Raw genomic sequence first — 15,689 nt, 5'->3', positions numbered from 1 at the left:
ATTAATATATGCAATTGATATGAATTAGCCAAATTGCAGCGTCCATCGTCTATATTCTGCTGTAGTTCATATTTAGCCAGATAAGAATGCGCAGACATGTTCACTTCTTTCAATGTGGGCATCAGAGCTTTAGGGTATGTGCACACGACCTCTTTTCAGACGTAATGGAGGTGTTTTACGCCTCGAATTACGCCTGAAATGAGGGCTGCAATATGTCGGCAAACATCTGCCCATTGCTTGCAATGTGTCTTACGATGTTCTGTGCAGATGAGCAATAATGTTACGCGTTGCTGTCAAAAGACGGCGCGTAATATTACGCCCACGTCAAAGAAGTGCAGGACACTTCTTGGGACGTAATTGGAGCCGTTTTTCATTGACTCCAATGAAAACCAGCTCCAATTACGTCCGTAAAAGACGCCGTGAAAAACTCGTGCACTTGTAAAAACGTCTGAAATTCAGGAGCTGTTTTCTCCTGAAAACAGCAACGTAATTTCAGACGTATTTGGAGTTGTCGTGTGCACATACCCTAAATTTGCTGCACAGTTTTACTGCTTACACAACTGTAGGCCTAGTTCACACAGAGGTTTTTTGCAGGCAGAAAAAAATCTGTCTCAAAATTCCTTCAGTTTTTTTGCAGCGTTTTTTGCCTGTGGCTGTTGAATCTCTTGCACAAACCGCAGTCAAAAAACGCTCAAAACGAGTGCCGCAGGTTTTTTCCTGCCTCCAGTTATTTCAATGGAAAATCTGAGGTGGAAAGTGCCCGAAGAAAGAGCATGCCGCTTTTTTTTCCACGAGTGGAAAAAGCCTCCAAGGAAAAAAACGCCTTTACCTCCCAATGAAATCAATGGGTGGTGATTTGAGCCATTTATTGACACTGATTCCAATGTCGTTTTCACTTTCACGGATGACGTTCGGGTGCTGTCCGTGATTTTCACGCACCTATTTGACTTCAATGTGTGCGTGATGTGCAAAAAATGCACAAGAATAGGACATGCAGTAAGTTTCACGCAGCGGACACACGCTGCGTTAAAAACACTGAATGTCTGAATGGCCCAATTGAATTGCATAGGTCCATGTGACGTTCGTTGTTTTAACGCGCGTGACATGGACGTGAAATACGCTTGTGTGAATAAGGCCAAAGTGTCTGCTAGCAGCTGTGGACACTTTTAGACACATTTTGTTTTTATTGCCATCTATTTTAAACAAAAAATGTCAGCATTCATGCAGCTTGCATGTGCCCCAATACACAGCAAACCTCTAAGTGCCGTTCAGTTTTAATTTTGTCAGAGAGCCTCTTTGCGGGCTCACTCTCTAGCCTCTCCTGTTTTTTAATAAATGCTCATATACGTCTTATTCTGATCAAATCAAAGTTGATCAACTTTGATTTGACATAACTAATACTGACGGAGAGGCAGGTTTTATATTACAAATACAATAGTACAGTATGGTACACTATTAAAAAATAGCATAGTATAACAGGGGCGTAGTTGGGGGGGGGGCAAATGGTGCATGTGCCCCGGGCACATCAAAGAGGGAAAGAAGGGGGGCGCCTTAGTGTCACTACTGACCAGGTGCTGCTAGTACAGCTGCCGCAAGGTGGTGGAACTACCGCTATAGAAGCCAAGCGGCTGCTACGGGGCCCGCGGCATGCAGGGGCACGTGTTGCCCGCCCATAATGTGCCGGGCCAGGCGGCACGGGCCCTCTTATTCCTGGTGGCATTGCCTGCATCGGCATCTGGGGCGACTGCATTCAGTTGTATCTGCGTCCTTAGGACGTAGATACAATTGAATACTATGGCGGTGCAAGGAGCTTGCTCCCTGCTCTGCACTCACTAAGGCGCTGGGACAGGATCCGTGCGCAGGCCAACACGATGACGTCAAAGGATCACACCAGCCTATGCAAGGATCCCGTCTCATAGCCTGCTGAGGAGGCTGTGGAGCTGCAACGTTTGTTTCAGGAACGTGGCTATGTGAGTACAAATGTGGACTATGTGTCACTATATACAAGGGGGTTCTGTGTGTCACTATCTACAAGGGGAGGCTGTGTGGCACTATCTACAAAGGGGGCTGTGTGGCACTATTTATAAGGGAGGCTGTGTGGCAATATCTACAAGAGGGGGGTGTCGCATTATGTACAGTGGGGATATGTGTCGCTATCTACAAAGGGGGCTGTGTGTAGCACCATCTACAAGAGGGGGCTGTCTGGCATTATGTACAAGGGTGGGCTGTGTGGCTTTATCTACAGGGGGGGTGTTTGGCACTATCTACAGGGGGGGTGTTTGGCACTATCTCCAGGGGGGGTGTTTGGCACTATCTACAAGTGGGGGTGTTTGGCACTATCTACTTAGGGGGGAGTGTGACAATATCTACAAAGGGGGTAGTTTGGCACTATCTACAAGGGGGACTGTGTGACAGTGACTACAAGGGGGGGTGGCACTATCTACAAGAGGAAGCGGTTCATTATTTCAGCATATATTCTCATTAGCCTCATTTATACAATCTTTTTTAGTCAGGCACACTGACCTCTTTAATTTATTTTCTTTTAATTTATTTTTATGTTACCTTATATAACTTTATTGCTTGTAAAATGTACAAATGGTTTTATGCTCGAGTTACATAACAAAACTGTGGAAAAAAAATGACACCTCATTAATTGGTAGAGAAAGCAAACATGGTGTTGGGGAAGAAGATATCGGGAAAGAAGTTGTGGGGGGTGCCAAACGGAATATTTCCCCGGTTCAGGAGAACCTAGCTACGCCTCTGCAGTACAGTACACTATTCATTAAAAATGTACAGCATCATAGACAAAGTAAGCCAGGGCTTACAGTGGTCATATTGGTTCAGCAATATGCCCCCTCACAAAATTCCCCCTCACAATATGCCCCCTCAACACCTCTAAAGAGAGAAGAGTATAGAAACCGCTACAGAACAGCAGGTCATGGGGAATTTTATATTGTTCAATTTTATATTTTCATTTGATTATCATTGGAAAACCCTTTAATATGATAAAACTACCTAAGAGAACAAAGTCAGTCAATGCTATGAATTTTGGAACCAGAATATGATTCTGGAAGAACACTGCTTGGTTGGGTTCCAGGCTCATGTATGACCTTAGGAAAGTCACAATATCTCCAACCGCCTTGTCACCAACTTGATATCATACATTTTATTGTGTACAGTCCCAAAGTGTCTGTAAGCTTTTCTTGTACACACGTTTAATGACAGTTTTCTATATAGATAGTTTATCTTTCATAATTATTATTTTTCAAACCTTTTCCTAATCTCGGTGAACATAAGTGCGAAGAGAATTGTGAAGAAAATAGTCTCCATGGAAACCAACACTTAAATTCCCATTAGCATCTTCTGGTGCCAGAAATCTGTGTTCTCAGTCAAATGCTCCCTGAAATAGCAGCATCTTATCAATTAATTGCAGTATCATATATTTTGTGATAAGCGATACATCATTTAATGGAATGAATATTAACAAATAACTTCATAGGAATCCAAATTTCCATCTGATCACCAAAGAAATAAGGAATTACAGGAATCGCTAATTGCTGGATTATTTATTGAGGTTGTAGAAATTTTATTAATTCTTTTTCTATCATGTGAAGATGCTAAAAGATTGAAACCGGATAATTGTTAAATACATATAAGAGACCTGGAAAATTTAAATTGTTATATGACTAAATAAATACGAATAAATTAATGTACAGATAAATTACATTAATATCTATATTCATTAAAGGGTTATTTCCACCTTAGAAACTTACATGGCAGAAAAAGCAATAAATGTCGGACAGATACGGGTCCCACCTCTCGACCGTGTCTGTTCAGCTCTTTCCGTAACTCCCATTTACTTCTATGGGGGTTTGGGGAGCAGTGAAGCACAGAGAGCTTGGCTGTTTCAGCAATACCGGTCACATCTTTATTGGTTCTGCACCTGGATGCGGCGGTCAGCAGTCACCTCACCAGGCTGAATGGGGTTAGGGACCCCCGTTCTGGAGATAGGTGTGGGTACCAGAGGTGGGACCCGCATCTATGAGACTTTTATGGCATATCCTGTAATAGTCAAGAGTATGCATATCTAACCTCATAAGACCGTTTACAAAATGAACTTGATGGTGGTAAGCCGAATTCCATAGACTGGATTGTTATACATAAACAGGGTCGGATTGTAGGGAGGACAAATGGAGCAATTACTTTGGGGTCACTACTTTGAAGCCTCCTCCACCCTGTTTAAAATAATTTTAATAATTGAACGTTATCAATAAAAAAAAAAGTTTATTAATTGATATAATACTTCCATAATATTATGCATTAATTTTGTTTCAATTACTAGCTACATCCTGAATTCAGGGAACAGGGGGCCATCCACAACAGCACCAACTTGGCCCAGTGATTTTTTGCTATACTGTGATCCCTGTGTCACTGATATTATACCACTGTGTATATAAAAAAAAAAGTAAAAAGACTCCAGCAACATTATCATATAAATAAGAGTTATTTTGCCCAGAAGCCCCCACCAACATTTAATCCAGCCCTGCACATGGATTAGAGGACATAATTTGTATGTAATTAAATTATTTAGGACCCTCGCTATAGTAGAAAGCTTTCCAACATGTCTGAAATGTGACTACATTTCCGTCATGGGTTAGATATGGGGGAGGGGGTAGACATTTATCTCATTGAACTATAGTGTATGTGAGACATCTGCCTATGTATTGCAATTCTAAGTCTTAGTAAATAGAATAATATTTTTACAATAATTTTTGCAGCTATGAGAAACAAACTGTTACAAACAAGTATTCCACAACATAGACTCCCATAAACCGTACTCTGGATGAAGACCTCTGCTAAACATTTCTTCTGCTAGGCAATTCCAAAGCAAATCTATTGCCATTTTTATGAGGATCATTTCTGACTTACTTTATTATCAAACTCTAATGCCAAGTCATCTGGAGAGATTTGGGTAATAAAGGATATCAGCAGTAGGAAATCCTGCAAATAGCGAGGGCAGATGTCGATATCCAAATCACCACAATGCCCTCCACACCTACCGGAATCACTCCCTTTGTAATGGCTATATTTTTGGGAATTGTTATAAGTGCTGGCCCCTAATAGGCTAGTTATTGTGGCTCCAAAGGATATTACAAAAAAGGGTGGTGTTGTAAATATTGATCATTTTATTGAATATTTCACATTACAATGGTTTAAAAGGTACTTATTATTTCACAAAACGTCCCATGTCATAGTGACATGACAGAAGTTTCATCGGTAGGGATCTGGGTTCTGAGACCTCCACCGATCATAACATCTGACATGTTATTGTGACATGTATAAATTTTAGTAAAACTAGAGTGACACTTTAGCTTTGACAGGCAGCACTTTCATTGGCAACATAAACCCTGTGTGATCTGTAGCCTAAATGTTGGACTCAGAATCCTCATAAATAACCTCGCCCTAATTTTTGGGTCTACCACCAAATGAGCGCCTAGTTATCCTTGTGGACATCCAGCCTGGTATACCCTCAGAATAGCTTCTTATGTATAGTTTTGCACTAGTAAACAGCTACACAACTAGAATTGACACAATTTTATTACCTTTGAAGTTAGATGTGAAGCAAAATACATCATATCGGCCTTTGTCTTTGTCCCTATATCCATAGTTTCGAACTCCAGGAACAGTGTTTTTGCCCCCACATTGTTCTCTAGGATTGGTAATTGGGTATTGAACGGATCCATCACTTAACCAGCCTGCATTACACCAATCAAGTCCTGACCTCCATGCATCATATAGTTGATCAAAGGAAGCAATTATAGAATCCTGGTCTTGACAGGCTTTTTGGGCTTCATGGAAATTGAAATTGTAGCGGCCCAAACGTGGAAAGTATGGATATACAATACCTGAAATACAAATGAAAAAGTATATTAAAAACAAAGGTTTAACGTTCACTTTATAAAAAGTTTACCAGTGGTTGCCAGTATATATAAGAAACCTATTATATAACTGGCTAGTCAATCTCATACTTATTCCAATCAATTGCCAAAACAGTTTATTTTTATGAAACCTAAATGACCATATCTACTGTTTGCTTGCGTGCTTGAAAAATGAAAATCAAAATGTCAGCATACATGTAAAATTATATTACAGATTCACATTCAGAATTTCATCATAGCGTTGAACTGTTGTATCTGTCAGATGTTTATATAGATGAGTGAACTGAAATGTCACACACAATATAAAAGGTCAGGATTTAGAAAGGAGTGCCTCTAACTTCAATATGAAATAAAACCTTTGGCCATTTTTTTTGTTTTGAAAGGTCAGCAATTAATGGCTGACAGATTCACAGCATTGACACTTCTGAACTCCCGGTGTCATTACAGATACTACTAGAGTATAAGAATGAAGAAAAAAAAAAAAAACAGCAGCAAAAAAGCCACAAATGTGCTCACCCAGAATTCGTTCTGAAATCTGTAGTTCCTCAATGGAGTGCAATTGGAAGGGGGGCTTGTAGGCAGGCAAGAAATTCGATATTTCAAAAAAGAGAAGTTCTTCCTCAGCACATCCACAAAATATGGTATAAAAAAGAGCTTTATTTAGTCATATTTATAAAGTCTATGAAGGACACAGGTAAGGCGTGTCACAGCTTGCGCGTTTTGAACAGAAGTGTTCTTACTCATAGCATACGTAACAGATTCGATACATGTGTTTTAAAATCACAGTTAGCCAATCCTGACACATTCAATTAAAAACAGTTGTACACACCATTCTTGAAAAGAAACAGATTTCACATATGATAAAATCACACAATATATGTATGTGCTTCTAGAAACCTACAATGAGCTTACTTTTCAAAAAATATATACAAAGAGTATTTTATGCTCTACTAGAATAAGCACAACAACTAGATATGTCCTGAGAAATATCCTCAAATGGAGAATGTGTCGGAAAACATACTTCCCATAGAGTCTAAATGGATTATTGGTCATGTTTAGGCACTGAGTGTACATAAACCAAACATACACATATTAATGTCAATACCTTAAGTTTAAAATTTACCTTTAATATATCTAACTCTCAAACTCTGTTTCTGGATTTACTTCTAACTGGGGACACTGAAGGAAAATGTGTATCTACCTCTATATATCGCAAACCTATGGCAGGCAACACCATTCTACACGCATCCAGTTGTCACCCCATTCACACTGTCAAATGGATACTGCGGGGAGAATTAATCAGAGCAAGAAAAGCTTGCTCTGATGATTTGTCTCTTACTACACAATGTAAAGACATAGAAAAGAGACTCTCACACAGAGGCTATAAGAAGTGGATGTGGGAAAAAAGGCCGGAATTACGTTAAAAACAAATCACAACGGTCTCTTCTGGAAAACAGTGGAAAAATTATTTCCCCAGTCACATCCCCCATAGTTTTCTCCACGGCCATGAAGAAGTATATTCCAATGCTAAACCAGGATAATACTCAGTCTCAGATTATAAAACAAGGCTGTAAATATGTAGCTAAAAAAGGCAAAAGTTTAGGTGATATTCTTTCACCAAGCCTTTTTTCATCCAATATCACCAGTAAAATATGGTTATCCCAAAAGAGTTTTTTCAAATGTGGTGGTAATAGATGTAATGTATGTAAATATAACGCGAGGATCAGAGAATTTAATTTGCCTAATAATAAAACACAAAAAATTGATTCTTTCATTAATTGTGACACACACCATGTGGTCTATATGAGTACATGTGTTTTGTGCAACCTAAATTATATAGGATGTACAACTAGACAACTAAAGACACGTATAGTGGAGCATATATCAGATCTTACAAAAAATTCCTCAAAAACGTCTGGGGAGGCCAAACACTTTATTGATAGACATAATAGTTCCCTTGAATTTTTCAGGTTCCATAGTATTGAGCTAGTGGGAAAACCTGTCGGGGGGGGGGTGGGGTGGGGGCGGAGACTGGAAGAGACATCTCTTTAACAGGGAAGCCTATTGGATTCTCCGAATTGAGACCCGTTACCCCAAGGGGTTAAATTGGAGAGGAGATCTTCTATACCAATATTAACTATTAAAGTTGTCTCTGAAAGGGATATCCACCCGTTTTATAATTTCTAATGACTAATCTTTAATGGTACCTTTTAATAATAAAACAATTTAATCTGGAAAAATCGATATATGCTTTCTAGAAACTATACAGCATTCTGAGGGTTTCTGTTCAAAAATACTCTTATCACCTGATACATTTTTGTATAGCATATTTATGCTTTGTCTGCGTACAATCAGTGTCCAAAATCACATAATAAGTTATCTATTATGTCTTCCATGTTCAATTCTTGATCTATGTCATAATACTTTTTTTTTAAAACATTTATTTCCAAACGAAAAACAGACCTATTGCCTTGAAAAATTCCATCTAACATGTGTATGTTTGGTTTATGTACACTTAGCGCCTAAACATGCACAATAATCCATTTACACTCTATGGGAAGTATGTTTTCCGACACATTCTCCATTTTAAGGATATTTCTCAGGACATATCTAGTTGTGCTTTTATTCTATTAGAACATAGAGTACTCTTTGTATATATTTTTTTGATTTTGTCATATGTGAAATCTGTTTCTTTTCAGAGAATGGTGTGTACAACTGTTTTTAATTGAATGTGTCAGGTTTGGCTAACTGTGAGTTTAAAACACATGTATTGAATCTGTCACGTATGCTATGAGTAAGAATCCTTCTGTTCCAAACGCGTAAGCCGTGACACGCTTTACCTGTGTCCTTCATGGGCTTTTTAAAGATCACTAAACAAAGCACTTTTTTATACCATATTTTGTGGATGTGCTGAGGAAAAAATTCTCTTTTTTGAAACTACAAGAGTATGTTTAGACAGAGTTTTTGCCAGTTCCTTCAGATTATTGAGGCAGATTCTGAAATAGCAGGATTTTTTTTTTGCTCTTTTGTCACTTTTTAGGTGTTTTTTAAGTATTTTTTAGGCATTTTTTTTATTAAGCAAGTGCAAAAAATGCAGGCAGTTTGTGGTTTAAACCCGCGTCAAAAAACACTTCAAACAAATGACACATTTTTTTTCTGCCTCCTATTGATTTAGATGGAGGTTTAGAGTCGGAAACTGCTCCAAGATAGAGCATGACGTTTTTTTCTGCAAGCGGTCAAAAACTGTGCGGGAAAAAAAATGCCTCTGTCTTTAAAAACCAATGTAGAGAGATTTGTGGCCTGTATTTGGCGTTGATTCCAATGCAGTTTCCATGCGAAAATAAATGCCAAAAAAACGCAGTGTGAACGGAGCCTAGATCTCTAAAGCTCACCAAAACTGTTCATGAGGATAATACATCAATAAAAGAAAAGGTAAAGGTAGAAAATTACATTAGAGTGCTATATTCAAGCGGTCAGCATTCAAAAATCTAAAGACACTATAAAGCCTTATTCACAGAAGCGTATTTCTCATCAGTGTGCTGCCGTTTTAATAATGGACAGCACACTGATCCATACAAGTCAATGGTGCTATTCACTCATCTTCTTTTTTTTTTAAAGTAGTGTGTGTTCATCGCAAGAAACTCACAGCATGTCCTTTTCTGGTCCGATATTGCGGACCCGGCACGCCCCTTAGTGTATGTTCACACAGAGTTTTTTGTAGGCAGAAAAATCTGCCTCAAAATTCCTTGCAGACACGACTTGGACATGCTCTGTACATGCCTTAGGCCCCATGCACACGAACGTGCTTTTGTGGCCGCAATCCCCCCGAAAATCCACGGGAGAATTGCAGCCTCATTAATTTCTATGGGCCATGCACACGACCGTGATTTCCACAGTCCGTGCATGGCCCAGGAGCCCGGACCGCAGAAAGAACAGACATGTCTTATTACGGCCATGTTCTGCGGTCCAGGCTCATAGAAAATAACGGATGCGGCCATGTGCACGGCCCGCGATTAGCGGGAGGCTTGCGGGTGAAACTCCGCGGCCGGCATACCCGAAAATCATGGCCGTGCACATGGCTACGATCGTGTGCATGAGGCCTTGGTGTTTATCAGTATTAGCGTTTGCCAGATTAGAATGATACTGTTACTTCCAATGCTAGTAGGTAGTTTGTTTGGCCAATATAACTTATAATGAATATTTTATGTTGATAAATGGTTACATGGCTGTGCCTAAAAGATTTGGCTTTCTCTAGTCCATAATGCAAATGTATCTGTCATCGAATTTTAAAGTGTAATCCGTATTACTTTATATTATATTCCCTTGTGGACATTCAGAATGTGGGTGTTCTTATACCTTCTTAGTGTCTATTTATTGCATTTTTTTTGTAACTTTACTTGAAGTAATAAATCTAAAGGGTCTAAAGACCAATCAGCTGCTATATCCTGTATTCTAAGAGGGCATGACAAGGGCGGAGCCCCTAATGACTATTCATGAGTCACCATTAGGTTACGATATAGAGATAAAATTTAGGACAGCTGCAGTGTAAGGGTCTTTTTACACCAGGCAATTTGGGCCGTAAAAACGAGCGCTGATCAACGAGACAGCTCCCTGATTGGCGCTCGTTTGTTTCTTTCACGAGGAGCAATGCTTGGTTATGTATGGAGATGAACGATCATTAATACGATCGCTCATCCCCATGCATTTCCATCATGTCGGCAGCACATTTCCCTGTTTACATCAGGAGATATGCTGCCGGCAACGATAATATTTTGTGCTGCATAAACTATACGATTAGCCGATGAAGGAGCGTTTGCTCGTTCATGGACTGATCGTTGCCCTGGGTCAATGATCGGCTGATCTTTGCCCAGGTCAATGATTGGGAACGAGCGCTCATATGAACGATCCTGAAGTTACTGGAAGAAATATACTTATCATAGGATTCCATAATGATTGCTCCAAAGACATAGAAAAAAACCTTTTTGGTGACAGACACTTTAACTATACAGAAAATGCTATCAAACAAGGTCTCAGTGCACAAAAAATATCTTTTTAACTTGTGATGGTCGTATTACATTGACTTGAAATATAATTGCTTTACTATACTCAGAGGATTGTTTGATAATCTCTAAATAAGGAGATAAAGCAAGATGAGCATGATACACTTATAAATTGGAGACACGCTTAGCTGCTAGAAAGAATGGCAATTTAATGATAAACTGTGAACCAGCTAAATTAAAATGTTTTAATCAGAGCGAACATCAGCCTCACATTTATTCAGCAATTTACCATCTAACATTGCTATCATGGGAATGTTACAATTTAAGAACACTTAACAGAGTATTAAATAAACCTTTTATCAACATAACCAATGTTATTTGTTTCATCTTGACCCATCTCAACTTTGAGATAATGGTCCGTTCCTGTTTTACCTATTATTTTCCAGTTAATTGATGATAAATGACTACATTCAACAATTTGTTTCAACAGTCCCCAGTCTTTCAAAATAATTGACAAATTCTAAAACAGACTATTGAGTCACGTGATAAAGTATAGAGCAAATTGTGGTAAACCCAGCACTGCAAAACAAATGCTGCTATGCTGATTGGAGGTACTTTAAGTGAATGTCCGACTTTAAACATCATTTTGTTGTTTTAATCTGAATAGATTCAAAATTAATTTCATAATCCTGCCCCATTATAGAGGTTGGAGCTCCACTTTTCTGATACAGAGCTTCAAATTCCCTAAATACACATAGGGGGGAATTTATTAAGACTTGCACTTCATACGCCAGTCATAATATAAAAAACACCAGAGTAAGATGCGGCTAATTTATTAAGATTTTCACACCCCTTAATAAAGTAAGCGCATCTCTGGCCGGTCATATGCCAAAATATCAAATTGATGTCAGCTACAAGCTGGCATAGATTTGCGCTATACTTTCCGCCAGTTTTCTGGTGTAAATTATAGTAATTTTGCTGGGTTGTGGAGGCAGCTTAAAGAGACTCTGTCACCACATTATAAGTGCCCTATCTCCTATATAAGGAGATGGGCGCTGTAATGTAGGTGACAGTAATGCTTTTTATTTAAAAAAACGATCTTTTTTCACAACGTTAGGAGCGATTTTGGTTTATGCTAATGAGCTTTCTTAATGCCCAAGTGGGCGTACTTTTACTTTTGACCAAGTGGGCGTTATATAGAGGAGTGCATGACGCTGACCAATCGGCATCATGCACTCCTCTCCATTCATTTACACTGCACTAGCGATATAGTTATATCACTATGTGCAGCCACATACACAAGCCCTAACATTACTACAGTGTCCTGATAATGAATACACATCACTACCAGCCTGGACGTCATGTGTACTCAGAATCCTGACACTTCTGAATCTTTTCTGTGAGATTTACAGCAACGGATACGAAATCTCGTTTACCTCGTAATCTCGCGAGATTTCGTATCCGTTGCTGGAATCTCACAGAAAAGATTCAGAAGTGTCAGGATTCTGAGTGTACATGACGTCCAGGCTGGTAGTGTTAGGGCTTGTGTATGTGGCTGCACATAGTGATATAACTATATCGCTAGTGCAGTGTAAATGAATGGAGAGGAGTGCATGATGCCGATTGGTCAGCGTCATGCACTCCTCTGTACAACGACCACTTGGTCGAAAGTAAAAGTACGCCCTCTTGGGCATTAAGAAAGCTCATTAGCATAAACCAAAATCGCTCCTAACGTTGTGAAAAAAGATCGGTTTTTTAAATAAAAAGCATTACTGTCACCTACATTACAGTGCCGATCTCCTTATGTAGGAGATAGGCACTTATAATGTGGTGACAGAGTCTCTTTAAAAATGAAAAAGCAACATTAAAAAGTAAAAAGTGTTAAACAAATTCCCCCCATTGTGTTAAATGCTCAAATAATGTATGCCTACAATCACCACTAGGGGGGCTTAGGAGCTTACTGCATACTGTTTATAGATTGGTTAATACATGGTGTTGAAATATTGGCATTCACTTTAAATAAAATAATCAACCATTCTATAAATTTTAAAAATAAGTGAATCATTTCAGTTTAAACGCTTGTTCACAGATCCGCCAGTCCATAGAATATAATGCAAATACCTAAATGGCGTGAAAAAAACTCACTATTATGGATTTTTTGTTATGCAATTTGAATATATTTGATATAAAATACCTCACAATGGGGGGCAGAGCCTGGATGCTGAAGTGAATGGCTGCCTGAACCTACTGCTCCTGCTGCATCACTGGCTCTAAGCAGCACACAGCACCTTTACCTCTCCTGTACACCATCGACCTCAGGTACCTTGCCAGGTACTTTCCCCTGCTGTAGGGGGTGATCGCTGCTCGTATTTGGGAGGACTCAGAGTGGAGACCAGAGCGGCTGCATGCACCAGGCTGTGCAGTACAAAGGTAATCCACTTCCATCTGGCGTCCCCTTCCTCATGTATTGACTTCCCTTCACCTAGGATCATTAACCCCTTAGTGACCACCAATACGCCTTGTCACGTTCGTCACTAAGGGGCCTTAGGCTAGGCTGACGCCTTTTCACGTGAGCCTAGTCTAAGTCCTGCACGGGTCTCCCGTGTAGGCTGGAGCTGGGGCTCAGCTGTCTGATGACAGCTGAGCTCCTGCTCCAACGCCCGCGATCAAAGTTTACTTCGATCGCGGCCGTTTAACCCGTTAAAAATGCCGCCGTCAATAGCGACCGCGGCATTTAACTTTGTTTACAGAGGGAGTGCGCTCCCTCTGTCACACATCGGCGGCCCGCAAATGCAATCGCGGGTCTCCGATGGGTTGTCATATCAGCCGGGGGCTTGATAAAAGCCCCCAGGTCTGCCCTGGACATATGCCTGTTAGGATGCGCCGGAGGCACGTCCTAACAGATTGCCTGTCAGATTTACACTGACAGGCAATAATGCTCTGGTATACGAAGTATACCAAAGCATTATAGCAGCGATCTCAAGATCGCACAGTAAAGTCCCCTAGTGGGACTAGTGAAATAAATAATAAATGTGAAATAAAGATTAATAATAAAAATTACAGTAAAAAAATAAATCCATTTTTTTCCATAAAAAGTGGTTTTATTTAGTAAAAGTGTAAAAAAATAAATAAAAGTACACATATGTGGTATCGCCGCGACCGTAATGACTCCATTAATAAAGTTAATATGTAATTTAAACCGCAAGGTGAACACCGTAAAATAAACCGCAAAAAACAATGGCGAAATTGCAATTTTTTTCCATTGCCCCCCAAAAAAGTCATAATAAAAATGAATCAATAAGTCCCATGCACCCCAAAACAGTACCAATCAAAACTACGTCTCGTCCCGCAGAAAACAAGCCCAAAAAATCACTACATTGATGTAAAAATAAAAAACTTACGGCTCTTGGAAAGCAACGATGCAAAAACAAAAATTTTTAGTTCAAAAGTGTTTTTATTGTGCAAAAGTCGTAAAACATAAAAAACCTCTACATATGTGGTATCGCCGTAATCGTACCGACCCATAGAATAAAGGTAACATGTTATTTACGTCGCACAGTGAACGGCGTCAATTTAAAAACTTATAGAACAATGGCGGAATTTCAGAGTTTTTTTATAATCCCCCCCAAAAAAGTTAATAAAAGTTAATAAAAAAATTATATGTACCCAAAAATGGTGCTATTAAAAAGTACAACTAATCCCGCAAAAAACAAGTCCTCATACAGCTATGTAGACGAAAAAATAAAAAAGTTATAGCTCTTTGAATGCGAATAAAAAACGAATAAAATAGCTTGGTCATTAGGGCCTAAAATGGGCTGGTCACTAAGGGGTTAAAGATTCTCCCAACAATAATTTAGAGCCTGCTTTTGCATCATATTTGTGGGACATCTTGCTGCGGCCTAGCGTGGCCTGTGAAGCACTGGCCTAAATTTCATTCTGGACCTACACATGTGCTCTATATAGACTTACACTGTATGAACAAGTTTCAGTAAGATATTAAAAACTTTTTCTACTCAACTGGGACAAACTTGTGATCCTAAACTAGGTGTTTTATACTGATGCAGAGTTTATTGGAATAATTGCTGAACAAACAGGCAAAGCAGTCAAAAGTGATAACAGTACCATCACCCTGTCTTTAACTTCTTTGCCATCGAACACGAAGTTGGTGTAACACGGTCAAAGTGACTTCATAAGCTGCGATACATATCTACATTGACGTCACACTTACTTGCTTAATATTCTTAAAGTGACAGGCACCATGACTAAACGCAAAAGTAAAGTCGCTCCCCGGAAACTTACGGAATACTTTGGAAATTCAAACCAACCATTGGATGAGGTCTCTGTGTCAGCCACCTCACCTACACATACTATGGGGCCTATTTCACCTTCACAAGAATTATTCCAACAACAGGATGTTGATCAAACACACTCGGGGGAACAATCCCTTGACTCAGCAGATGGTAAAGAGGGTCACAAAAGAAGGTCTCCCCTCCCGCCTACGGCATCTCCACTTAGTAAAGGACCGGCTGGGGCAAAAAGTGGACGAGGTCCTATTATCTCATGCCGCTGTGCATTCTCAATGTGACCTGAGTCAGTTTCCCTCCTCAGATGCTCCTATTACAGTGGACACTCTCAAAAAGAAGTTGGTTCTACTGCAAAATTGTATTAACAGCAGTGTGTCTTCTCTAGTCCAGAAATTGCAATCCAATGTCAAAGCGTTGGGAGATCGTACTGATCACATGGAATGTAA

The 15,689-nt window shown here is 39.5% G+C and overlaps 1 protein-coding gene across 1 annotated transcript in view; it reads right to left on the bottom strand.

Moving 5' to 3' along the window:
* HAPLN1 (hyaluronan and proteoglycan link protein 1) overlaps positions 1-15,689 on the bottom strand; it is a 128,788-nt gene that overhangs the window by 8,382 nt on the left and 104,717 nt on the right. Inside the window, exon 4 of the mRNA XM_075837585.1 lies at positions 5,604-5,906. Coding sequence (XP_075693700.1) covers positions 5,604-5,906 — 303 coding nt within the window. The remainder of the gene's footprint in view (positions 1-5,603; positions 5,907-15,689) is intronic.

Source organism: Rhinoderma darwinii, chromosome 1 (assembly GCF_050947455.1).
Source record: "Rhinoderma darwinii isolate aRhiDar2 chromosome 1, aRhiDar2.hap1, whole genome shotgun sequence".
Lineage (NCBI taxonomy): Eukaryota > Metazoa > Chordata > Amphibia > Anura > Rhinodermatidae > Rhinoderma > Rhinoderma darwinii.
This window is presented reverse-complemented; position numbering and strand designations above follow the sequence as displayed.